Source organism: Halichoeres trimaculatus, unplaced genomic scaffold (genome assembly GCF_033239565.1).
Source record: "Halichoeres trimaculatus isolate MK-OKI-2021-1 unplaced genomic scaffold, fHalTri1.1 fHalTri1_scaffold_10, whole genome shotgun sequence".
In the NCBI taxonomy this organism is placed as follows: domain Eukaryota; kingdom Metazoa; phylum Chordata; class Actinopteri; order Labriformes; family Labridae; genus Halichoeres; species Halichoeres trimaculatus.
This window is the reverse complement of record NW_027437187.1, coordinates 10342620-10369697: the sequence shown is the minus strand read 5'-3', so window position 1 is coordinate 10369697 and position 27078 is coordinate 10342620. Positions and strand designations below refer to the sequence as shown.

General features: G+C 41.1%; 2 protein-coding genes across 2 annotated transcripts in view; both read left to right on the top strand.

Annotated features, from left to right (window-relative positions):
* The window catches only part of LOC141797117 (solute carrier family 45 member 3), a 48503-nt gene extending 32240 nt beyond the window's left edge, over positions 1-16263 (top strand). The window contains exons 3-6 of the mRNA XM_074678545.1: positions 6755-6945; positions 7284-7947; positions 13021-13286; positions 13374-16263. Coding sequence (XP_074534646.1) covers positions 6755-6945; positions 7284-7947; positions 13021-13286; positions 13374-13820 — 1568 coding nt within the window. The 3' untranslated portion in view covers positions 13821-16263. The remainder of the gene's footprint in view (positions 1-6754; positions 6946-7283; positions 7948-13020; positions 13287-13373) is intronic.
* A 762-nt stretch (positions 16264-17025) lies between these two features.
* LOC141797156 (fibroblast growth factor 6-like) lies at positions 17026-26357 on the top strand. The gene is made up of 3 exons (XM_074678589.1): positions 17026-18050; positions 18613-18716; positions 22791-26357. The coding sequence occupies exons 1-3, from the start codon at positions 17705-17707 to the stop codon at positions 22965-22967; spliced, it is 627 nt and encodes a 208-aa protein (XP_074534690.1). The 5' UTR covers positions 17026-17704; the 3' UTR covers positions 22968-26357.
* Positions 26358-27078: the final 721 nt, after the last annotated feature.

Below are 27078 nucleotides of genomic sequence, written 5' to 3'. Positions count from 1 at the left end.
TCAAGTTACCATTCCTGAGAGAGTATTTTAATTGGAGCCCTCACTGCCGTGGGCCACAGGCAGCCTATGCTGTAGAGCACAGCCAGCTTGTCAGCCAGCGCCGTGGACTACCGACAGCCAGCAGGTCCATGCCATGGAGCACAGACCCCGCATCTCAATGTGCAGCAGGGTCTCATGTGCACCCTCCCTCCTCATCCATGTTTTTCCTTTTGGGTTTTGCAGTTTATTGAATTGAAACAACTGAAAGCTTTTAGTTGGATTGATTCAAAATGTTGATTTGAAATTAATTCAAATATTTAGTTCATCTGACCTTTTAAGTTGTGTTGATTGAACTTATTGACTTCATTTCAGAGAACTTAATTTATTTAGGTGTGACCCTTTGAAGCAATAAATTAAGTTGGTTTAACTACTTGCTCTTTTTTTGTTGTAGCAACACAGAATTTCAAGTTGATATGATCTGCAAAAATACGTTGGAAACCTTAACTTAAAAATATTAACCCTACTCCATGGAGGCTGACACGTTTTAGTGCTGTGTTCTTCTGCGCTGATATGTCTGTGTGGCTCTGCTTGCTTTGTCACAGTGATTTTGATTGTGATAAAGAACCTTATAAGTATTCCTTTTGATCATACAGCAACTATTACAAGCAATGAATGAGAGCAGATGTCGTAGGGGATGAATGTACAGTTGGGAATGCAGAGATTGTTGTAAATACAGGAAACAGAGCTTGCAGTCCGTGTCATTTTGACGTGGTAGTTCCATTTGTGAGGAGATGAATGCTTGGTATAGGCTTCTGCCTCTGAAGAGAGCATGCAGAGCTGCAATGAAGGCACAATGTCATTTTGATGCAGAAGTATAAACAAGGCCTTGGTTGTGGTAAGAAATTATGTTTTACCAGCTAGAAAAATAGACGCCTAGGAAAAATAGAATAAAAAGAAAACCAGTTTGTCATATTCAGGTATCACCGATACTTGTACAAGTACTCCCTTAAGTATTCACTGATACCAAGTATAGAAACTACTTACCTATGTACTTTGAAAACATGCCATTTAAATTCTGTCAACTGTCAACAACCTGCCCATCCCTGTTCCAAACCATTGTTACCATTCTATTGAACACCACTCCCTGGTAAAACACACATGGAGGAATGAAGATGTGAGTCTGTGGTTTAATGACAGTGACCTGAAAATAAGGTTGCAGCAATTCACAGCAATTCAAAACAGCACAGTCTAACAACTGTCAGATTATTATTTTTTTAAATAAACTGATGTGCAAAGTAAAACAGTTTAAATGTTAACTCTCCTGGATTCATTCATGTTGTCTGAACAGGACCTGACGCACATTTGCTATGGTGTTGAACTGCAACAAGTAGCAGCAGCTAGTTGTGAGGAGCACTAACTTGGCGCAAGATTTTTTTTTCTTGTTTTTACTTTGAGTATCGTCTGCTGGTATCAGCAGCTATCGTGAGTACCAATAACTTGGAAAAAAGCTGATACGGGCCTTATACCGACTTCAGTACTTGCCCAGTACTTAGCCAGTACCTGATCTACTTACCTATGTACTTTCAATACGGAACTTATAGGTTCTGTCAACTGTCAACAACTTGCCCATCCCTGTTCAAAACTATTGTAACCATTCTATTGAACACCACCCCCTGGTAAAATATGCATGGAGGAATGAAGAGGTGGGTCTGTGGTTTAATGACAGTGACCTGAAAATAAGGTTGCAGCAATTCACAGTGAATAATTCTGAACAAAAACAGCACAGTCTGACAACTGTCAGATTATTTTTTTTTAATAAACTGAAGTGCAATATAAAACTGTTTAAATGTTAACTCTCCCAGATTCAAACATGTTGTCTGACCAGGACCTAGCGCACATTTGCTATGGTGGTAAACTGCAACAAGTAGCAGCAGCTACTTGTGAGGAGCGCTAACTTGGTGCAAGATTTTTTTTTCTTTTTTATGCTTTGAGTATCGTCTGCTGGTATCAGCAGCTATCGCGAGTACCAATGACTTGGAAAAAAGCTGATATTTTGATGGATACGGACTCCAGTACTTGCCCAGTACTCACCGAGTACGGGATCTTCTTACCTTTGACCTTTGAATACATAACATTCAAATCCAACAACTGTCAACAACATGCCCATCCCTGTTCAAAACCATTGTAACCATTCTATTGAACACCACTCCCTGGTAAAATACGCATGGAGGAATGAAGAGGTGAGTCTGTGGTTTAATGACAGTGACCTGAAAATAAGGTTGCAGCAATTCAAAGTGAACAATTCTGAGCAAAAACAGCACAGTCTGACAACTGTCAGATTATTATTTTTTTAAATAAACTGAAATGCAAAATAAAACTGTTTAAATGTTAACTCTCCCGGATTCAAACATGTTGTCTGAACAGGACCTAGCGCACATTTGCTATGGTGGTAAACTGCAACAAGAAGCAGCAGCTGCCTGTGAGGAGCGCTAACTTGGCGCATGATTTTTTTTTTCTTTTTTATGCTTTGAGTATCGTCTGTTGGTATCAGCAGCTATTGCGAGTACCAATAACTTGGAAAAAAGCTGACATTGGGCCGGATACTGACTCCAGTACTTGCCCAGTACTTACCGAGTACCAGATCTACTTACCTATGTACTTTCAATACGTAACTTATAAGTTTTGTCAACTGTCAACAACTTGCCCATCCCTGTTCAAAACTATTGGAACCATTCTATTGGACACCCCTCCCTGGTAAAATACGCATGGAGGAATGAAGAGGTGAGTCTATGGTTTAATGACAGTGACCTGAAAATAAGGTTGCAGCAATTCACAGTGAATAATTCTGAGTAAAGACAGCACAGTCTAACAACTGTCAGAGTCTTTTTGTAATTTAACTGAAGTGCAAAATAAAACTGTTCAAATGTTAACTCTCCCTGGTTCATTCATGTTGTCTGAACAGGACCTGATGCACATTTGCTATGGTGGTAAACTGCAACAAGTAGCAGCAGCTACTTGTGAGGAGCGCTAACTTGGCGCATGATTTTTTTTTCCTTTTTTATGCTTTGAGTATCGTCTGCTGGTATCAGCAGCTATCGCGAGTACCAATGACTTGGAAAAAAGCTGATATTGGGATGGATACGGACTCCAGTACTTGCCCAGTTCTTACCGAGTACGGGATCTTCTTACCTATGTACTTTGAATACATAACATTTAAATCCCATCAACTGTCAACAACTTGCCCATCCCTATTCAAAATCATTGTAACCATTCTATTGAACACCACTCCCTGGTAAAATACGCGTGGAGGAATTAAGGAGTGAGTCCACATTCTAATGACAGTGACCTGAAAATAAGGTTGCAGCTACATAGAAGAGGTTGCCCTAAAACAAAAAGTGTTTACTGAGTTGCAGACAGGCATGACGCAAGCATTGTGTGTATGAATTCAGAATGTTTATCCTCTTTTTGATGTTTTTCCCGGCTATAACTTGATCACTTCAGGTTTAAACTGGGCTGTGCTGAGGTGTTGTATTGTGAGTCAGTGAGACCACACAAACCGCTGCTTCATCTACTCACTGAAGTACAGCTCACAATGTTCCTCTTATGTGGGGATAATAGAGTCATTGAGCATATTATACAGTCAAGACTGTGGGCTGTTTGTCAATTTGTGTTTAAAAGACTATTTATAAAGACTTTTAGAAGATTGTCTTTAAACACAAACGCTGGCCAAGATTAACAGTGTCTACATTTTTAAAACCAAAGATACAGTTAGCTGATATCATGTTAATATTATGTAAAACTTGGAAGGAAAAAAAAAACCTTTCTCACTTTGTGGTGTGTATATACTGTAGTGCACAAGACTGCACACACACCACAAACACTGGAGAGGGTATGTATCTGATGACCACACCATTATGTCTGGCTAACATATAATTCAATGTAGTGTCTGGCTGTGTAATTATGCCCTCACACTCTTCAGCCTGACAGTAAACTGTGGGTCAGCCTTACTGATGTGACCTCTTAGACAGGTTTTTAAAAGCCCAGTCTACATGCTAACAAATCAGAGGCATGCGGATCAATCAGTTAGCATTAGTATATGGTATATATATCTGTACACTGTAAATAAGTTTACTGGTGAGCAATGTGAATAGTTGCATTATCCTGTCAGCCCAAATAGCTTTCACATGCTCTTCACTAAAGGCTCCTCTTTGAAACATTGTCTTGTGACTCTACAGATGATAGTTACAGCTTTACCGAACTGAAAGGCTCCGTGAGGATGACACAAGTGTCTATTCAAGTATAAAGATGAACAAACATACACTTCTGCTTCTCCTTTTTATAACTACAGCTGGAGATGTGAAGAAAATTGGTTCTATTGTTGATTTCTCCCCAAATAGCCATCTTTGTGAGACAATCTGGAAAATGCACTCAATCTGATTCTCATTTTGCTGTAATGTAACGGAGTGTCTGAGTGTTCACTGAATGAAGTCAGATACTGTAACTGTGGGGTGTAAAAGCTCATTTCCCAAAGCAAGCAGTGTCAGGTTCTCAGACGGCTGTTTTCTACTTTTATTCTTGGCCACATGTTGGCTCCAGTTGTTACTTCATTTATCCCACGGTCCAGATGACAATGAGGTATCCATTATTTTTGCCATCTTGGGTGATTTCAGGCTGGAGGTATCATATGTAATGTGTGTGTCCAGGTTAACATGCTGATTTGTGCACTAGTGTAAGTAAACAGAGCTGGAAAGCTGCATGCCTGGTTTTCAGAAGCTTGAAAGCACGTGTAGCGTACTTTATTTCAGGAAGTAGAACAGCTACTGAGTAGGGGGAGAGAGTACATGTTGTACAGTGAGTCCTCCAGCTGTAGCTGGTGAGCATTTCTCTGACGGGCCTCCACAGCTGTCGAGGGAGGAAATGTGGTGGAGGTGCTGACTGCTGGCTGCAGTCGTCCTTATCTGTCTTTCTCAAATTGCCTACCATCTCTTCTGTGTTCGTGGTTGAAGTACTTATCAGACACCAGAAACGCACAACTAGTGGGGACCACAAATGGCCTTTGTTTTAGTGGTGGAATTCAGTCAGGCTTCTTTGCTACCCAGGATTTGGCCTCTAATGGCACTGGAGTGCTGTATGGTTAGGTTTATATAACAAGAAGTATTCTTTGAGTCCTGTTTTTGCAAGCATGTTCAAAAGAACAGTGTCTGTTATAACATTTAGAAACATTAAAAGTATAGTGTGTAGAAATGGGAATGCTAAGCAATATTCAGCACTGGAGTCTCCCAAACTTTCAGCTTGTAACCTATAAACATAGCGGTGCTTTTGGAACAGTGACCCCAAAAATGAAAAAAAACAAAACAAAACAAAACAGCAAGAAACATCATTTGGCTGACTGGTAGACAATTAGACCTTTTTGCACATGTTGATGTGTTTCTTAAATTAATCTGTTCTCACTGATACTGTTATTACACTAAGTCACCTCAGGTATTTTGTGGAAACATAGAAATTATTAAAACAGATCAAACATTTTTTGTTCTTTTGTTAATACTTTAACAACTAGTGAAAGACTAGACTGAAACACTCACTTGTTTACCATCAGTGAAGAAGCTGTGAGCTTTAGGAATATGTATATTTCTCAGCACTCTACATCTTCTTTTTTTTCTGCTTCTTCCTCATTTCCTACTCCTCCTTTCTTCCTTTTTCTTCTTCTATTTCTTCTTCTTCTTCTTCTTCTTCCCCTCCTCTTCTTCTCATTTTTCTTCTTCTTTTTCCTCTGCTTCTTCCTTTTCTCATCTTCTTCTCCTTTTTCTTCTTTTTCTTCTCCTCTTCCTCCTCCCCTCTTCTTCTTTTTCTTCTGCTTCTTCCTTTTCTCCTCCTTTTTTCTTCTGTTTTTCTTCTTCTTCTACGTCTCCTTTATCTTCTTCTCCTTTTTCTTCTTTCTCTTCTTTTTCTTTTTCTTCTTCTTCTTCTTCTATTTCTTCTTTTACTCTTTCTTCTTTTTCTCGTCTTCCTTCTCCTTCTTTTTCTTCTTCTTCTTCTCCTTCTTCCCATTCCCCTCCTTCTTCCTCTCCTCCTACTTTTTTTTCTCCTTCCCATTCCTATTCTTCTACTTCTCCCTCTCCTTCTAAACCAGAGAAAAGTCAAGTCAAGTTTTTCCAGTATGTCTCCTGCCAATAGTAGGCTTCAAAACTCAGGAAGACATTTTTAATGCCATGGAAACTACATCCATGGATCTCAGTCTACGATAAAGACCAACTTATGCTACTCTGTTAATAACAACTCCTCAATGTGCCTTTGATGAGTGAAATAGTTCAAAGTTTTTGATTTAGACATGTATGTGTGTCTACGGGGTATTCTAATTATCTAGACTGGACCACATGTAGAGCCAGAGCTAATGCCTGGTACCTTCAGGCAACAGGCCATCTGTAGCAGCCATCATGAGCAGTCAGGGAAAGGGTACATGCAGATTGATGCCATGTTAAAGCAGCAGTAAGGATAAGTTGAAACACAAGAAGATGAAATGACAACTGGATAATAAAAGTGTGGGGAGCCTCCGATACAAACCAAAGATTTTATAGGTACAAGTTTCAAGAAGTAGAATGAAGCCAATTTGATGAGTTTGACAAAGTCAGCATGAAAAATTACAGCCATGCATTTGTAAACTCTAATTTTGCACACACACCTCTCTGAGTTTCTCCTGTTTTCTCTGTCTCCTCAGTCCTTGTCCGCTGCTGTTTGGTGGTGCTGTCTCTGACTTCCTCTCTGGTTCTGTTCACAGGTATTGGCCCCGTGCTCGGCCTCTTGTTCATCCCTTTGATTGGCTCAGCCAGTGACCAATGCAACAGTAGTTATGGCAGGAGACGTCCATTCATCTGGCTGCTGTCGTTGGGAGTCCTTCTGGCACTCATCATTATCCCGCATGCTGATGTCCTGGCTGCACGCCTTGCCTGGGGTGGGCACACACTCCAGGTAGGACAGGTGTTATTATTTGGGATTATCCATTTGGTGAATTCCACAAACAAAGCACTAGAATAAAGAGATGTTCTTGAGCTATACCATAATTCACAAATGTAGCTTTCTTAGCCGCTTTACCCAGAGTGAAAGTCAGAGAATGTCATGAGTCAGATCTTTAAATCTGGTTATGAGGCGACTTGCAAAGGATTTCAAACATTTCAAAAATTGATCAAACTTATATAACTGTCTTTATTTCTGCCGTGCAAAACATAGTTTTTACTGTTAGGTCTTTAAAAAGTTTTGAATTTGATTTTAAAAAAGTGAATCCTGTTTTCCGGTGCCATCTGCTTCAGGTTGGTTTCCTGATCCTCGGGGTGGGCCTCCTTGACTTTTGTGGACAAGTGTGCTTCACACCTCTGGAGGCTCTTTTGTCGGACCTGTATCGGGACGAGGATGACTGTGGCCAAGCCTTCGCCATGTTCTCCTTCATGGTCAGTTTGGGAGGCTGTGTGGGTTATTTGTTGCCTGCGTTGGACTGGAGTCGTGGCCTGCTTTCTGTTTATCTGGGAGGCCAGGCAGAGTGCCTCTTTTCTCTCCTCATCTTCATCTTCATCTCCAGTGTGCTCATCACCATGAAGGTGTCAGAGGAACCGTCGTGTTCCAGCAGTGGCTTAGCTGGATCTGCATCTTTACTGGATTCAGGGGTTGGCACAGTAGAAGCCGGTCGTTGTGGTGTGCCTCGCTCTTGCTGCTATCTGATCAAGTGCAAGTTGAGACTGCTAAAGTCTGGACCCCTGCTGTGCCTGCTGAGGACTTGCTGGTCCATGACTCCAGCCATCTACAGGAGCTACTGTCACGTCCCACGGGTGATGAGGCAGCTGTGTGTGGCCCAGCTCTGCAGCTGGATGGCCGTCATGTCCTTCATGCTTTTTTACACAGACTTTGTGGGAGAGGGTCTGTATGAGGGTGTGCCCAGTGCATCACCAGGAAGTGCGCCCAAGCAGAGATACGATGAAGGTCAGTGCTCCTCTTTCTACTACAGTTATGTTTCCTTTTCTCTTTTGAGTTAGAAATTATTTTTGTTGTGAAGATACATTTGTGTGCACAGGATGGAGCCTCAATATTAAACAACTCATTAGAACTTCCTGAATGCTTGTGAGACTTCAAGCCAACCTTTTGTCTCCATGTCTTAAAGAGGGGGTATTCTACCTTTCATAATTTAAAGATGGATGTTGATGAACAATGCTGGGTGTTCATACTAAATCTATGCAGGTTTTAAACCCCTAAATGTTCATTATGGCGTAGAAATCTCTGAATCTGTAAACTGATCAAATGGTCTGTTCTAAACAACATGAAATCTTTCATCTCTATGAGATTTACCGAAATGATGAGGTCATCACATAAGGGTCTCGTATAAGGTTATATTTGTGCCATCAGAAACTGAATGTTAATTAAAATATTGAATTTGAAAAAGCATGATGTGTAGCGAGATGTATTGTTTTGAAATTGAATTATTTTTTTTAAGTATTTTGAAATTGTATTTTACCTATGAAAATTCAACTCTTTTTATACTTTAAATTCAAAAACACAGAATTTAATTTAAATGTACAAAAGGCAGATTCAGTTTTTACAATTCAATTTCAATTCAGAGTGGCATGACCATTATGTTATCTTGTGCCTGTCGGGAGAAGAGTTAAATTTTTCTGTTTTTTTTTTTTATTTAAGGTATAAAAAAAGTTGAATTTTTATAGTTTAAGTACACTTTCAAGTTCAATTAAAAAAATAAATTCTATTACAAATTTAATTTAAAATTAAAGTTAAATTAAATTATACATCATGCTTTTTCAAATTTAATATTTTTATTCAAATTCAGTATCTGATTTCTGATGGCACAAATATTACCTCATAGTCTCGGAACTGAGTCATGAAACATTGGAGAGGTGGACTTCAAACACCAAGATCTGCCCATAGCACTGTCCTCAACAGGCCTCCAGAGGGCTGACCAATCAGAGAGAAGGGGTTTGTGGAGTGTGGAGAGCTTAAAGAGACAGCAGCAAAAACAAAGTGTCTCAGACAGAGGCTGAAATAAGGTTAACTAAAACACCAGTGTGGGACAAATAGGTATTGCTTGAGCTGTAAATCATTTAAAGCTATCATGGGGGGACCAGAGGAGCACAGGGTCCATCTCGCCTTCACTGGCTGCTCCGTCCCAGCTGGACAATATGCGCTCACGTTCCTCCTGCACAGGTGGAGGGCAGAGACAGAGCAGGGTTTCTGCTTTCCTTAATGCTTTCCGTCTGACCTTACTGTCGCTCCTGTAAGAATACAACAAGCATTAACAAGGAGACTTGGCTGGAACATTACACGACATGGTGAAAATTAGCAAGTCAAAATACTTTGAAGTGTTCTCAAGCCAGCGAGGTATCACTTTTCACTGTGGCACTTCAGAAACGCTAAAATATACAGAACACTGTGCCCTTCTTACTCCGTCTGTGCTCTTTTAATCAGAGGCGTCACTAATCCTGTCAGACAGCCGTATGGTTTTATTCTTAAGCTATGGAAAAGCTTAGCTGTATGGTTCTACCTTAATATATCCTTTGATAGAAGGTGTACAGGTGGTGGAGAGAAAGAGGGGTGAATGTTGTTCATATTTCATTATTTAAGCTTTTTTCTTCAATCCTCTCCACCAGCCCTCCTGACTCCCTCCCTCCTGTGGTCACAGTTTCATCCATCCATCCATCCTCATTCATTTCTCCCCTTGCTCTCTATCATCCTCCAGGCTTTGTTTACTTTTCACTCCTCCTTTGTCTCCTCCATGCGCTCACTGGACCTCAAGGAATGTCACACTCACAGAGAATTAATGTCAGGGAATCAGCGCAGAAAAAACATGTTCATTCAAGTCAGGTAGACGGCCAAAGGACACGAGGTCTGTGTGAGGCGTGTTTGTTTAATCTGGAACCAGCGGATGTTATGAAACCACATCATCAGTCTGCAGATGTTTCTCTCCATCAGTGTTATTCACTTTTTCCTATAGCTGCATGGATGTTCTTTCCATAGTAGCAGATGTGTTAAAAGCATGTACAGCAGAAACAGTCCACACTATTCTCCTGCACACAGAACCAGTAGTGCTTCAGCTCTGACCCATATCTCTGAGGGCTTCACATTTTGGTTCAGGTCAGCTTCTTTAGTGTCTGTGAAGTGGCCTCAGCAGCTTTGCTTTCCAGGAGTAACATGATCCACATTCTTCTTTCTCATAAGTGACTTCTCTTCTGCTGCTCAACTTTTGACCCAGAGAGCACGCTGCGATATCAGGCTGAATGCAGGCAGGAATAAATTACAGTCTAGACGTCTGGTTAGCCCAGCTTCTGTGTATCAGCACTTCAAAAAAAAGGATCATTCTGAAACAAACTTTGATATTAAAGGAAACAATTAAATGAATGAAACTGTTTCCCAGGGTAATGAAATCTCAGACTTAGTTTTGAAACATTCAAGATGTTTCTCCTCCTAATACAGTAGAATTCTGACATTTTGTCTTGTAATGGAAATCTGACTTTTCGTTTCCTGCAGAAAGTTAAAGGAGAATGCAGATTTGAATAGGTATATCTTAGAAATGGTGGTGTTGACAGTCTTACACCAGAGGAGTTAATTTAATGCTGTCTGTAGATCTGTCCTTTTCTAATTTGAGTCTAGATTAGATTCTTGTCAAACACAGGATATGATGCACTACAGGGTTCTGACTCAGTTCTGCTGCCAGAATAAAAGACTCTGTTCGGCTAAGGAGTAGACATGTCCATTACTTTGTTTCTAGACTTAAAATTATATCTTTATTGGTAAAAACCAAGCTGCATCCTCCAGTCTAAAATAGGGATGGGAATTAATGAGATTTTGTTGATACCGATGCCCTTATCAATTCTGCTTATTGATCTGATTCTTTATCGATTCCCTTATCAATTCCTGTTGTGAATTTTCTTGGTACAAAAAGTAGTTTTTCAGGTTTTCGGTGTCAACAACATTTAATTGAGTTTTTACTGTAAGTGAATAAAATGTCATTTGTCCCTGAGTCTGGATATTTCTGGGCATTAATTATACAGAAACAGGTAAAAAATGCACACAATGTGACGTTGATGTACTGTGTTGTAATATATTAATAATTCAGGTAGGCCATCTATGTCTCAGAGTGGTTATAGCAATGGTTTAAGTTGTTTGGAAGCTTTCCATAGTTATGAAGTCAGCCATGAGCCTTTCAATAGCCTGTTAGCTTTTGACATTTGAAATTCTCAGTATTTTTACAAAGAGTTGATGTGATATGTTTCTGTGATGAAAGTTGAAATTCTATTCTGAAGCTGAAGTTATACTGATGTATGCTAACTGCTAGCATATCAATGCAGTTTCCCATATACGTTAGCATCAAGCTTGCGCTCTTTTGTTTGGTAAATAGGGTGAGTTATACCGTTTCAAATGTATTGAATATGAATCTCCTGAGAGAGAGTGATGTACATTTCTTTATGAAGACAGTTCTTCAGTGAAACTTCAAGATGAAAATCCTGAATCAGAATTTTCTTGGGAAACGTTATCTAACTGCTAAGCTACGATAGCTGCAGCAGACTAGTCGACGTAAGGGTCAGCGGCTCTGGCACAATGTAAAGAATTGATAAGGGAATCGTTAAGCACAAAGGCTAACGATATCAATGGATTGAAACATTTCTTATCGAATCTCAACAGGAACCGATTTTTCTATTCCCATCCCTAGTCTAAAAATATGAGACAACGTGGAAGTGCTAAAACCTGCTGTTTCTCGAGTGTCCACTTGGGGCTGGCTCTGAGATCTGAAAGTCACATACACACCAAGCCAAAAAAAAGCTGTTTTCACAGCAGAAATAAAGATATTCAGAGGCCTGGTACAAATTTTTTTTTTCCCATCTGAATTGCTATTTTTTTTCTAACTTGGCAGTTTAGAGGATAATAAGATCGCAAGCTTGTCCAATCAGAGGCACAGCTCAGCTTACTTGACTAGCGGGAACCTTATAGCAGCTTATGTGGTGACTTGAAGCCCACATCACTTTCATTATGGTTGCGCCAGTCGATTTGCTTCAAAAGTCTGTTTCAGAAACAGATGGGTGACATCAGGGAGACTACGTCCATTAATCATACATTCTATGGTAGAAGCACTTGAAAAAAAAAATAAATTAAAGATTTTTCTTACCAAGCTGTTTACTTGGTTTCAACATAAAACCTTTGAAAATAAAATGAAAGAAACAAAAAATTCAATGGATATCCTGAAACTTTTCCTAAAAACACCCCCCAAAAATCACCAAAATCTAGAAAAATGTCAATCAAAAACTTTCTGCAAAAGCTTGAAACACTTGAAAGAAAAAAAAATTTCAAGTGTCTTTACCAAGCTGTTTGCTTTTTGCCAATCAAATTATGAAAAAACTTCCATGAAAACATGTGAAAGCACAAGTTCCAGTTACTGGTAAAACAGAAGACTTTCATAGCACCAAAGAGTTCCACGAGGAACTTCTCTGAAAAAAAGAGGTTATGTGCAAACTTTGCTCAGTAAAGCTATAACATAGATCTTATCCATATCTAACTAATCTCTTGCTTTTTGTGTTTGCATTGGAGGCAAGAACTAATTGAATAACTAGCCAGCAGTTGGCAGTGACTATCAAACAGTATTTGTGCTTGAAATGCCCTCCCTAATCCACATGCTTGGTGTCTTGCTGTCAGACTTGGGCCAAAAGGCAAACTGCCTGAGTAAACAAGCACTGGCCCGTGCGAGTCTCCCCTACTCTGGGGATTTAGGGGGTTAATACTGTCTAAGTCCTTCACCCCAGAGAGTGTGTCCATGTCAAAGAGCGCTCTGAATTTCTCCAGTCTGCTCGTGAAGCATTCCTGTGTGTTTACAGGCAGGAACAGACAGCTCGTCTAAAACACCTGCTAATGAATCATAACTCAGGGCTAACAGACAGCAGATTTGGCAGAGGTTGAAGATGCAGATATCAGACCATTCTGAAACAATACTGTCACTACCTCATGGATGATTTCTGTGAGGGATCAGCTGGTTGTAACACAGCTTGTACTTTCTCTCAGGTATCCGGATGGGCAGCCTTGGTTTGTTCCTGCAGTGTGCTACCTCAACCTTCTTCTCCCTGGTCATGAGTCATCTGGTTCACCACTTTGGCTCTCGCTGGGTCTACCTGAGCAGCATGGTGAGCTTCACCATCTCTGCCTTGGTAATCTGCCTTACTAAAAGTGTGCTCCTGGTCACTGTAATGGCAGCTCTTACTGGCTACGCATACGCCACGCTGCAGACGCTGCCCTACACACTCACCTGCCACTACCACAAGGAAAAGGAGGTCAGTGAAGCTTGTATACTTTTATCTATAACTGAATGATGTTTAAATAGTCTGATTCACTGAACTTGTTTTTCTGTCATCTTTCAGGTCTATATGCCAAAAATCAAAACCAAAAGCGTGCATCAAAACGGCATCACAGCCAAGCGGGACTCAGTGTATTTGACTCCTGCAGAAGAGGAAGCTGGACTAAACCCTAAAACAGGGGCTTCTTACGAACATGCCTTCTTCAGCCAGGACATCTACAATTACTACCCAGGTCAGCAGGGTGTGAACGGCTCATCTCACAGCTCAGCGGGCACAGAACAGGCAGAGGCTGAGTCCGGGTACGAGAAGCGTGGTGTGGGTTTGGACTTTGCCATCTTGGACAGCACCTTCCTTCTCTCTCAGGTGTTCCCCACCCTCTTCATGGGAATGATCGTTCAGTTCGCTCAGTCTGTCACCGCCTATATCGCCTGCTCTGCCATCTTTGGTGCTGTTGCCATCTACTTGGCCAGTCAGATCATCTTTGACCAAAAAGACCTCCTTAAAAGCTGAGACTTGGATGGGAAATGTTGGATATAATCAATCAATCCTTGTGGTGTCGTGTTAGAACCTCAGCAATGCACTACCATATCCAGAATGCCTTGTTCCAGTACTGTTTGATTTCTGAAAGCTCTGTGTCGGTGGGTGCATTGGGGTAATATCTGGTCGGTGGGATAATATCTGTCGGTACAGATATGTAACTGAAATATCTTGCAACTTTGAGTTCTGACATCTTCTGGTTATTGTTTTTTTCCTCAGGTACCAAAAACAGATTTACTGTAAAAACTCATCAACCTCAAAAACATCGCTACTAACTCTTCATGTTTTCATCTCTGGGCTATCCTCAAAGTACAGTCTTTAAACATCACACTCCAAACGGCACTGTCTGCCCTGCAGCGTCATCAAGCATGTCTGAAGAACGGTCACACCTGATTTTTTTCCACAAGAGGAGAATAGATCTTAAAACATTTCTATTTCTGCTCATTCAGAAAATAGAATAACATCTCTTTTAATTCTACTTTGGTTATGGGGAAAAAGGCCATCCCTGACTTAATAGAGATGGATGATACATTTTTTAAGGTTACTCATCATGTCAGCGGGCCAAGCTCTGTACATGCTGAATTTGAAATGTTTTATAACACTTTAATTTTCGTTATAAAGTGCCATTCTGTTTTTAACTCCACATTAGCTCTAAAATCTCACTCCTATTTTAAGTGTACAACACAAAGCCACCCTGATGATACTATCTGGGTTAGCTCCCCACCACATTACAAAACAGTTTCCACAGATAGAGAACAGTGGGGGTAATAAACTGGCCTTTTTGTGTCAGTGTTCTCCTCTAACTATACAAACACGATTTTTAGCTAGTGCGTTTTGATGTGCCAGCACCCCTCAGTCCAGTGTCATCTAGACCAGTTTGACTGTAAATATATTTTACGATTTTATCCCTATGGGAGTTTTGTTATGCAACCTGTTGAGGTGAGGTCATTGACTGTGGTGGTTTGAGCATGAACCTGTTTACTGGAATCAAATCAAGAAAAGAGTTTCACCCCTCACCTTACCCAACAATCTGTCTGATCAGAACAGTGGTCTCAGGTTAGCATGCTGTCAGTACACCACTGAAATACTCCTTCCTCGCTGCCTAAACATGAGTGTTTAACTGTATATTCAAATGACAATCCAGGACATCCAGATGGGCTTGTTCTGTAACGCTGTTAGAATCTTGGGGTGGCGTCAGATGAATTCCTGCTTCACAGCTCCTGCTCCATGTAGACCAAAAAAAACAAGTATTGGAAATACTTAAAAAATGATGCAAGAGGAGGTGCCTCAGTTTGATGGGAAGATCAATCTGAGGTGAGAGTGTAACATAACAAAACAGAAAGCAGGAGTAATACATATAAACGTAAGGTGAATGCGTAGTTTGATCCATATTAATCACGATAAGCTGTATCGACTGTAATCTGGTCCATTCGATGCTGTATATCACGATATATTGTGGCCTTCAGCTGAACTTTAAGAACTGGCTGGCTCATGTAAACAACGCGCCTGTTTGGCAGTCGTTTGGGGAGTTCATTTGAGCTTTTTGTATCCAGGTCGTGTGATCCTGTATGAGGGGTGATAAATTATGTTCAGCAGATACAAATAGTCCTGAAGGATCTTGTTGCCTGAGGTGCTCGGCATGGCAAAGGGTTTGTTTGTCATGTTGACACTGCAGCATAGAGGAACACTTAAGTTATCCCTTTCAACCTATAAAGTTTTGAGAAAAAGCTGAAGTGTCAGAAAGAAAAAGCAAATTTTACAAGTGCCTGTACATTTTTCAAAGAATTTTGTACATATGTATTTATTTATTCTGCTTTTATTACAGAATAGCAAATATTAAACTATTGGCCTCTTTGGGTGAAGGCTGTTTCTGTGAAAAAGATAAATTATTTGTATGGATGTGTTACAGAAGCATCATCAAAGCTATAATTTATTTTAACATTACCATCTTTCTCCAGTAGCTTTGATAACATCGTGTTAAAAGCCTGATGTGTTGTGTATTGAATGAGCTTCAGATGAGGATACTAAGGGCCGTCAGGATTTCCCCCTGTGGTTTCACACCCGGTATCAGCTGAAAACTATCTGTAACAAAACGGAGGTTTTGTGTGATTTCCTCACTGATCACCCCGTGTGCTGAAGAAACCTCTTCGTTTTTCAGTACTGCTTTGTTTGGGTTTATATAACCACTTGTTTCTTCAAGAGAAATCTGTTTTCTTTATCCAGCTGCAGGACTCTTTGGATTGTTTCACAGCCTGTTTTGCTGTCAACCAAATCTCAGTTTTAGACAAAGGTGCCAATGTTTTTACTTTGTGTCTCAGAGGAACGGGCTCTTTTTCAAACACTTTTTTGTTTTTGTGTTAAAAATTATTGGTTTGTGTCATTTTCATAACAAGCTGTTGTATTACATTTTCCATCCATCGGGTTGTGTATAAATATGCAGTTCTCAAATAGATTTTATACAAAATAAAAGAACTGCATTGTTAATGAGATGTTGCCCTGGAGTAGTTTTTATGAAAATGTGACGTCATGTGTCCTTTCATTTGATTTGTGCCAGTTATTATCTGAATATGTGGAGTCCTTTAACGTATTTCAATCACATAGTTCAGACTGTTGAACACTGGAGCCTGACTGTGCTGGAGTGCTTCAGTGAACTTGGAAATGGTGCCATCCTTTGGACAACTGGAGGAACTGATGTGTGGAGAGTCTGCTGGTGCGCAACTGCACCGGCCCCACTGACGCATGGGCATGCTGCTGGTGGCATTATCTATTACATGGAAAAGATGATAGGCTTTCATGTTGCATGGAATGGCATCCTGACTATGTGTCCCATTCCATGACAGGCCTCTCCGGTTTGCTTCTCATGGTTCTCACGATTGCACCATGGGAAATTCACGCGTTAAACAAATTCACAAGGCGGACTTATTAAACTATGATACACGTCTAAATGCCACTCCGGGCCTCATTACCAAACCACGCTCAGGGGGTGCCAGTGTCTTGCTCAAGGACACGTCAGCAGAGCGGATGCTGGCTGTCACTGAGGTCCTGAACCCTGATCTTGTATCTGCTAGAAGACAGAGTGGACCCCGCTGGCGCCCTGCTCCCGCTGGTTCAGTCATTTTTGGCCCAGTAAAAAGCAGATTCGTGGGGGAAAGTTCTTGAGCGGCATGGCAGAGTAAGTGGGACCACAAGAGCCCTGTCATTGCTCTCCGGTGACAAGTGGGCCTGTTTTTACACCTTCCTTCTAAATAAGGAAGCGGCCTGACAGACATATGACCACCGACCCAATTTGGGAGCAGCCCGAGTGCCTCATCGCGTCCACGGCCGCTGAACGCCACCAATGAGCTTCATGCCCTTCCTGTGCAGCAGTGACAGTAGACTATTCCCTCAACTCTCCACAGACTTGATATTTTCCTGCTGTCAGCACCCGCTCTACCCTTGCATTGTCCCAGCGGTGAAGTCAGCATGATGTCATCCAGGGATGCGATAGCCCTGGCAAGGTTGAAGCAGGGTTTTCGGTGAGTGGTGGAGGATTTGTGCCGAACTCTTACCGAGAGGGAGACAGAGAGGGGAAGAGAGAGAGACAGAGAGAGTGTGTGAGGGAGAGAGAGGCGCGGAGGAGCTGCAAAACATGGTAATCACCACCACCAACATCACCATCACCACCACCATCACCTCCAGCTCTGCCGCGCACTCTCCCGTCTCCTCTCCTCCTCTGCACCGGGGCTTGCGTTTCATGCCCATAGCCCTGATCTGCACACCAAAAATAACCCTCAGCCAGCATGCCGAAGGAAGCAAAACAAGAAGAGCGGTATTTTTAGGGTCATTAAATTGGACCACGTGGCCCGAAGGTAAACCGGATGGCCGTTGCGCAAAGGCTCCTCGTCAGTATGTCCTGCGAGGCCGGCACGCCGCACTGGACGCTGACCGCGGTGGTTCTCCTGGGCTTTCTGCTGGGGATCGTGTCAGCGTACCCGCTACCGAGCAGCAGGACAAATGCAACTTTACTGGAGAAAAGATGGGAGACCCTCTTCTCCCGCTCTGTACTGGGGATCTCCGGGGAGAAACCGGAGCTGAACTGGGAGAGTGACTATCTGCTGGGCATCAAAAGAGTGCGGAGGCTCTACTGCAACGTGGGCATCGGGTTTCACCTTCAGATCCTCCCCGACGGCAGGATAAACGGTGTACATAATGAAAACCAGTACAGTGAGTTACTCCTCCACCGATGTAATGCAATAGACATAAAAGAGAGGCAGTCAGAGCATGGATCTGTGATGGGCAGGCTAGTCATCCCCTCTGTTCATTTGCATGATCATATGTCATCCCACTCTGAGGGAGAATTCCATTTCTTCCACGGCAAAGACAAATGTGTTAAAAAATGAGTATCCATCAGTGCTGAACACCCCCTTTCCTCCCCCTCCTCCCCCAAAGCTCAACCATGACATGAATGTATGGACGCTTTTAGACACAACTTATTTTTACGCAGCTCAGTGAGGGCGGTCCAGAGACCAATAGCCGTGCACGTCCATGCAATTACTGCAATTATTGCAATGACCTGAGTGCGCTTAATTGGCACGCGCCAGGATGCGAGTGGGAGATGGGGTGAAAGATGCAGAACAAAGGCTCGGCATGCTGCGCAGCAATCTGCAAGGTTACACCCATAGATGCGGAGGGAGAGCACAATGCTTCAGTCTCCAGGAGGAATAGTGGAGCAGCCGGGATGGTCGCCTGGATTCTACTCTAACATTCACTCTTTGTCTTGGTTTAGGTCTAATAGAGATCTCCACGGTGGAGAGAGGAGTGGTGAGCCTATACGGGGTGAGGAGTGAGTTGTTTGTCGCAATGAACAGCCGAGGAAGGTTATACGGAACGGTAGGTATGCACAGCATTTCATTTATTGACCGGCAATGTTAGTCAAAGAAATCCTGGAAATAGGACGCACTTGCGTCACATGCTTGGTGGTGTATTTAGGGATGGGACTCCGGGAGCAGGGCTGCTCGGGGTGTGTTGCGAAAGCCATATATTTTAATTTCATCAGGAATGTATAAAGCTCTATTTAAAGCAAGTGTGCCAGGCCTAATGGCCTATGGGTACATAATGATGAGGCTAACAGATGCAGGGTCGAGTCCTGACGCCTCCGATGTGGTCGCGCGCGTGTGTGTGTGTGAGGCAGAGAGAGAGAGGAGGAGGAGGAGGAGGGAAAACCCCTTGACGCAAAGGGACCTGTCAGCAGAGCTGCCAATCGATTTTAACGGCAAAGCGCTTATTTTGCTGGAACCACACACACACACACACACACACACACACACACACACACACACACACACACACACACACACACACACACACACGCAGATGAGTCTTTTCTCTGTGAGGCATCAGAAACATCAAACATACACAGCCCCTCTTTAATTTCATCCCCACTGAGCGGTAAGGTGGAGAATTAGAGCTTAATAATACACATGAGGCTGTGACAGACCAAAAGAAACAGATTTAAACTTTAATGGGTGAGCTTGATAAAAGTCTATCAAAATGTGGATCTATCTTCACATTCATTAGATAATATCCATTGTTCCACCGTTGTCAGGTCTTGATGTGCTTAATGCTTTGTTGGTTTTCTTGCCAAGAAAGAAACTGTGTAAAGTCTGTGGAGTTGATATGATATTAGACTGTTTATCCACAACTCCATGGTGAGAAATATTCACAGAGTCACCCCTTTAGAAAACTTAATCCGTTTCCTTCTGGAGCACTGACAGCTACTGGGATATAAATGGCCGAAGTGTAGGAGGACACATTGTTTAGAGTGGAGCCCCGCTGACAAACGGCTGCTGGTTTGCTTGTCGTGGCAAACGTATTTGACAGACAAAATGTGAGTGGGTTATCTGCTCGTGAGTGATGAAGCGTTGGCTTGTGAGCAGGCTGATGATCTGATAAGAGATTGAATTAGGCCACATGGCCTGTGACAGAGAGTATTTTCTCTGCTGCTGTACACAGAACAAAGGCTGGACTGTCAGCGCAGCGTACAGAGCGGCTCTTTAGTTCGTCACAGTGACAGAAACTCTGTTCAGAGGTTTATGAGAAAAGTGCTGCAGTGACCATTGCTGAAGTCACTGACAATCTAATTTAACGTTGATTTCACCCTCTTGATGTATTGTTTAAACATATTTGGAAAATAACTGAAAAATGTCAGTGTCCTTTAAACTCAGAGGATTTGGATAGTTCACACAAGACTGTATGTGGCCAAGCCCAAACTGCAGCAACCCAAAAGATCAGAGGTGCATCAAGCATGTATTGTGACTGGAAATGGTCAATTTTTAACCTGTTCAGCTGTTATTGGTGACTACTCACCCCCAAAATAGCAGTGCGGACACAGCGTGCTCATCACAGGTGAAAATTCATTGGCCTACAAGAGGATAAACAAAGACTGTTTCCTGGCACAATAATTTGTTCACTCATTAAATATTGAACAGGGATCTAGAGAAACACTGTGAACCTGTGGAGGACTGTTGGGACAGCTGTCGCTCTGTGTGTCACTGTGAAAACAGACTGCAGTCAGCTTCATTCACAACACAGAGTTACAATCCAGCTTCAGGGCCAGTCTGTCCATATGTGGCTGGACGTTTGATGTCAGGTGTCATTCCTGTGATTTTTTGTTTTGGTGAGTTGGGTCACTTTAGTGATAAAAACTCAGTTTGTGAGTGTGTGATTGAAAACTGTGACCTTACCTGAGACATATAACGTTACTGCTTAGTGTTGATCATTCATGGATGTAGATCTAAAACCTCTTTGTTGCAGTGAGGACAATTCACAGAACATGTGAGGCAGACAGGTAGGAGACTGAAAACAGCAGCCCATTAAAATCATTACAAGACTGGAAAATCTGAAATCTAAGCAAGGGTTTGTCTTCTTTCTTGTAAAACCATCTTATCAGACTCAATATGAACCACATTCACCTGACAAGTCCAGAAGAATGTCTTGAATTAAAAAAAAAAAAAAAGACTCTTGAATCACTAAAAATGAGAAAAAGTGAGGTGAGATGTTTTACTGGTTTAAGTTCTTGAATTCATCTATTATTTTTGTTTTAAGAAACTTGACAAGAACATTTTTCTTACCCCGGCTATGAGAAAACCCACTGGGGACGCTCCTAGGCACCTCACAGACGAACCCTAGAAGTTTCGGAGCCATCGGGCTATGTTTTGTGGAGTTACGGCCCATTTGATGAAAGGCTAAACTGCAAATGGGTTTTTACTATGTTTGATATGACCATATGTCTTTATTCAAGATATTAAATAACAAAAAAATTATGCCAGAATAGCTTCAGTGGGTGAAAAAAATCTGCCATTGAGGGAGGAAAGTAATTTGATTTTTTTTTCATTAAGATATTATTTGTATTTCATACCACATTGGCAGATTTGCTATTCTACTACAAGCAATTCTGGCATCATTTGTGTCGTTTAAATCTTTATTCACAACATTTTTCTAGACTTGTCAGGTGAATATGGTTCATATCAAGACTGATAAGAAGATTTTACTTGAAATAAAACAGAAACACTTTCCTAGATTTAAGTTTTTGCTGTTGACCAAGGCTGGCATTCCCAAACTTTTCAGCCCTGACTCCAAAAACACCCCAGTGTCCCTGATCTGTAGAAAAGTAGACTTCCTGTGAGCACACATTGGTGTTTTTCCTGCATTAATCCGCCACAGATATCCTCTTTATCCTGGCTTAGTCACCCTCAGGGGTCTTCAACAAAGGAGTGTAGAAAACAGATCACACATTGTTTTGTTTGCATGGTTTTATTATTATTATTATTATTATTATTATTATTATTATTATTATTATTATTATTATTATTATTATTATAACTATTATTATTATTATAACTATTATTATTATTGTTATTATTATTATTATTATTATAACTATTATTATTATTATTATTATTATTATTATTATTATTATTATTATTATTATTATTATTATTATTAATTTATTAATTCAAACAATAGATGCAATGTGCAGGTGTAAACAGATTTTGATTTAGGAAGATATCAGTATTTTTGGACCACTCTGGGAATAAGTGAACTTGGGGACATTTTCTGGGGGGAATCAGACACTCATCTATCTTGGATGCATAAAAATGTATTTAAAAAAAACATTCATGAGGAAATGAGATGAAAAATTTTTGTTTTGTTGTTGTTTAAGTTCTTAACAGAAAAAATAGTAGCCACAGTCAGAAACAGTAGGTCAGACACTGTTTAAAAAAGTGTTTGTTGCCCACTGAATTGGGCATTCCCAGAGCCAGGTAACTGCTACAGCTGTTGAGCTGAATTGGCTGAATTCATGAAGTGCTTGGGGGATCAGGGACCTGCTCATGTATACAGCTCTGTCTAACATCGTAGCTTTGTGTCAGCTCAAGGTCAAGGTCTTATTTTGATATCGGTATGATGACTTAATGTCATGTTCTCTTTTATAGTTTGCATTTTTGCAGCAGGTTCCTTTTTTTCTGCATTTGATTTGACTTTCTGTTGTATGTTTTCATTTACAGCATATTCAAAAAACATTTAGCATTTTTATTTATAGGATTGACTTTTGCAATGCTCCTGAACTTTTAGCCAAAATCGACTTTATTTTTGCTTTTGCAACAAGTTTGGCCTTCAGGGCTACTGTACAGCTATCACTTCTATCAGCTGATCTGACTGAATGTGCTTAGTAAATTACAAAAACCAAACACCTTATTCTGAAGTATCTTAGAGAGTTGTGTCCTCTGTTTGAATGCTAAATATAAGTGTCAGAATATTAATCTCTTGCTCCCTGAGCTGTTTGTAAACTAAATTTAGATGATAATTTTAAAATCTCTTTAAAGACTTTTTTAATGTTTTGCCATAAAGCTTCAAACTGTCTGTTTGTTCACTGAATTGCTTTGTCTGTGTCTTTGTCCTCTCCAGACAGTCTTCCACGACGAGTGCAAATTCAAGGAGAGCATGCTCCCTAACAACTACAACGCCTACGAGTCTCTGGTTTACAGAGGCTCCTACATCGCACTCAGCAAGCATGGCCGCGTGAAGAGAGGCAACAAGGCCACCACTGCCATGACTGTGACGCACTTCTTACCCCGGATATGATGAGCAAAAACTGGCAATAACAAACTTATTTGCACATGTGGATTATTTCCCAGGTAACATAAATACCGTATACCTATGTCCAAACATAAAAAAACAAAATGGACTGTAAAAGAAAGAAATACCACTATATATGACAGTATTTATTCAAACTTTATATGTATATTTGGGTAGCTTACTTTGTATTAGAAATGATGGAAATGCCATTCTTTGCTGCTTTTATGATTTTCATCATTTTGTGACATGACGGGGATGGAAAGGAGTCCCCGCAGTTTTTATGGGTGCTTGCTGGAGCTGGCTGAGCCCTCGGCCTATCAGTGGATGAGCGTTCATCCTTTTGGAATTGAAATGGATACGTTATTACCTCAAAGCACCATATCCTGGGAGGAAGAGAGAGCCGAAAAAGAGAAATGTATGCATGAAATTTCTACAGAGAGGAATGCCTGTTTACTGAAAATGATTTTGTGGTCATCCGTGAAGGACTTTCCCGTCCTCTATATTCGGTTATCTCTGTTGCTGTCAGGGCAGCTAGAGCACTTGCAAATATGGCGCTGGTTTTTCTTGCTTTGTCATGAGGTGGCGGTGCCTTGAATTCCTACTTGCTGCCCCCTTCCCCTAGCATGTGAGAAACGTGGTGCTCGAGTCAGAAATAGGAATGAAACGCAAGTCATAACTCCCTCTGACACCACCCACGGGGCTTTAGCCCAATTCCTTGAGGGCCAGAGGTTTCTCTACTTTATTTTCTTTCCATAATTAGATAAATTAAGTAATTGAGACTCTATGCTGCACAGGACCCAGTGGAGCCTCTTGTTAATATGGAAAGCTACATTTAGAGTCAGCACTCATCCCCCCTGCCCCACATGCCCCACATGTCTAAGGGAGCTTTGACAATCCCAGGTTTGGTTTTCACAGTTTTTTTGTAGCCGGATCATGAGTGTGTAGTGTATGTTTGGCCATGAATTAATTTAAAGAATGAGTGTGGGATTGTGTGGTTTCAGAGCCTCTATTGGATATCATAGACCTGACACTATGAGCGAGCAAATGTCCTCTGCCTCTTCGGTTCAACTCAACCTGCTGCATCTTCTCTGCAGTGTTGATATTATGATGTTGATGACTCATTCTGATTTCTTCTTCTTTCTTTCTTTTTTTTTTTTAATTTAATGATGGAGCCATGTGACTCTGTTTCTGGTTGATATTTGGCACTTAATCTTTCAGAATAAGAGAAAAGTTACTGTAACAGTTGAAGCTCTATCTATTCACAGTCATCTGCTCTAGTTTGTTTAAAAGGGAACTCAGAATGGTCTAAATGATGATAGGATTCATAAACTAAAGGCGGCTCACTCTGCTTTTAACGATGTTGGTTGCTCTTATGATCCCAGATTTTAAAGTTATTTATGCATTTCGATTGGTCGCTGGGCCATAGTGTGAAAAAAAGGCAGTCCAAAGGGTTGTGGTAGCAGCGTTCATCTAGGCTCTGCGTATGGAGCATTACATACTTGAATTTAACAAATGCACACGTCTTCTGTAGCTTTTGAAACCATGAGGATGATGAAGTGGAGGAGGGCAGAGTTGAGGAACGCGGAGGACTTATACGAGACCCTGCATGTGGCTCTGGTTGTTTGTTTAACTTGTTAAGGATGTGGATAATGGAGGGTGAACCATTTGAGCCACAGGCTCCTCTTCAGTTAATGACAGAGTGCAGGGTCCCAACACAGCTGATCCACTTTTATACCAAGGTCAAGGATGTGGTCTTCCTGTCCTCTGTTCATGCAGGTGTTTTCTTTTATCCAGTTGTAGCTGCAGTGGATGAAGAGTTATCTTGAAATGAGCAATGAAAATATGAATGACCTAAAGTAACCTGCAATATCCTGTACGTAGGGAAACACTGGTTGGGTTGTTTTGGTGAAACATGAAAAAGAAAGTAGCGTGACTCGTCTCAGTGCATGTTATCATGTTTTACCTCCTTTCACCATTACTGTAACACGCTGACAAAAGTCTGTGAGCGATGCTTCACGTGCCCTTTAAGCTCCAGCTCATGTCTAGTAGCAAGAGATGAATGTGTAGCTTCTGATCGGAGAGTGTGTGTCAGTGTGTGTGTGTGTGTGTTAGTATGTGTCAGTGTTTTCACTGAGCATGCTCCTGTCATGTTCTGTTTCTGCTGAAGCGCCACTAGAGATGATATCAGTCAAATGAGTCAGGAATAACAGGGCATTGTCTGTGCAAGCAGATGTACTGTACTCTCCTCAGAGAATACGATGATGATGAAGAGGATGAGAGGGATGAAGGAGGCGAACACTGAGGTTGAAGCTTGGAGTTATGTAGCAAAAGGCCACTTACAGAGAATCAAATGCTTCCAGGAGGTGATACTTACGTTGAACAGGTTGTCTGTTGGACTGATTACTGTGATCCAGGAGAGCAACTTGACTTTGTTTTTTTTCTTTTGACACCTTGAGTATTGTTTTTGAACATTTACTACAAATCTCATCCTGACTGATCAGCCTGAACGCTGATTAGTTTAGTCTGATTTTATGGCAGTGACAGTTTGTAGAAAAGGTATTTTGGCCTTTTTGTGTTTCATTTTTAAAAAAGGTGCACATTTTTTTTTGATGGAGTGCAATTTTACTGAGCAGGGGTAAATGTTTTTTTCTTGTTAACCAGCTGACATGTGAGATCAAACGTCCCTTTCTTCAGAGCCACCATGTTAGTACTTACTGTTTGTCATTTCTAGTTCATGATGGTGTGTTTCAGGAAGCACCGTCACTATCAGAGCTCCTCAGATAGTGAAGGACACCTGATGGTTTGATTCTGTTTACAACTGAGAGCTGACAGTGTGGAGGTGAAATGAACCTGTTCTACGTTCTTCGCATGATGTTTTTTAAAGGCAGAAAAAGTAACTGAGAGATGGTTTACAAACACCATGAAACGTTGTAAAACCTGGAGATGTAAACAGAGCTGGTGTGTGTTCATGAACCCAGTCCCTGTGCTATTTGTCATGCAGCTGGTTTCAAAATGTGTTGGTTCACAGGGAACTGAAGGTTTTTGGGAGGATTTGGGATCAGATGTGTGTACATGTGTGAGTGTTTCTTTGTGTGAGTGTGTGTGTGTGTGTGTCCCTGTGTCCCGGCAGCCTTTGTGTTTCTCTCTCAGTTTTCTATTCCTGCACTGAGGGGAGAGTGCTTCCTCTGAGTCCCCCTCCTCTTTTTTAACATATACCTCACCTTCTGCCTTAGTTCCGATTATTGAAATGATTGTAATTAGTTTGAAACAACAGACTTCTCCAATCATTTGTTTCTGAAAAATATGATGACGAGTAAGTAAAATACTATATTACAAATGGTTTTCCTTTTATTTTTGTACGTATGTGCTGTGCACAGCAGTCAACTGTATTCCTGAGATGATAATAAAAGAAGTTTTTTAAAAACGGTTTGACTGAATGCTTTTGAAGTTGTATGTTTTCAACTCTCAATGCAATGACACATTTTTACAGGGACTAAAGGATATTAGGTGTCAGTACAGAATATGAACGTCAAATTTGAAGATGTTTTATTTGCCTTGGCTTCTAAAATGAGCAGCGCATTTTTCAAATCAGGAAGCTGAAATCCCAGAAAATTCACAGTTTTATCTTTTCATTCATGTAAATTGCAGTTTGTTGGTACCTGTGTGTAAAACCTACACAGAATTGAATTGAAAAAAAAAATTAAATTTAAGAGTGTTTCTATTGTACTTTAGTAAAAAATACTTCATTTAACTGAATATGATACACATTGAACTGACAAGTTCAGTAAAATGTAGTACAGTAATTTTTTCCTAGCCTACAGGCAGATTCTTTTACTCTTTTTTTAAGCAATGCTTGCATCATTTTTTCTGCCCAAAATCTTGATTTAAAACATTGTGCTGGACTTCTCAGGTGCATGTAGCTCATATCTCGCCCATTGCGCTCTGCTTGTGAAAGACGCCTGGTGCTCCCAGCCCAGCGCGGCTCCGAATCACTAGCCAGACTCTTCTCCTCTGTTGTGCCCAAATGGTGGAATGAATTACCTAACTCAAAACTGTCCACAGAGTCCCTTTCTACTTCTTTCTGTCTGTTCAGGGAATACTTGTGCACTTAAGCTGA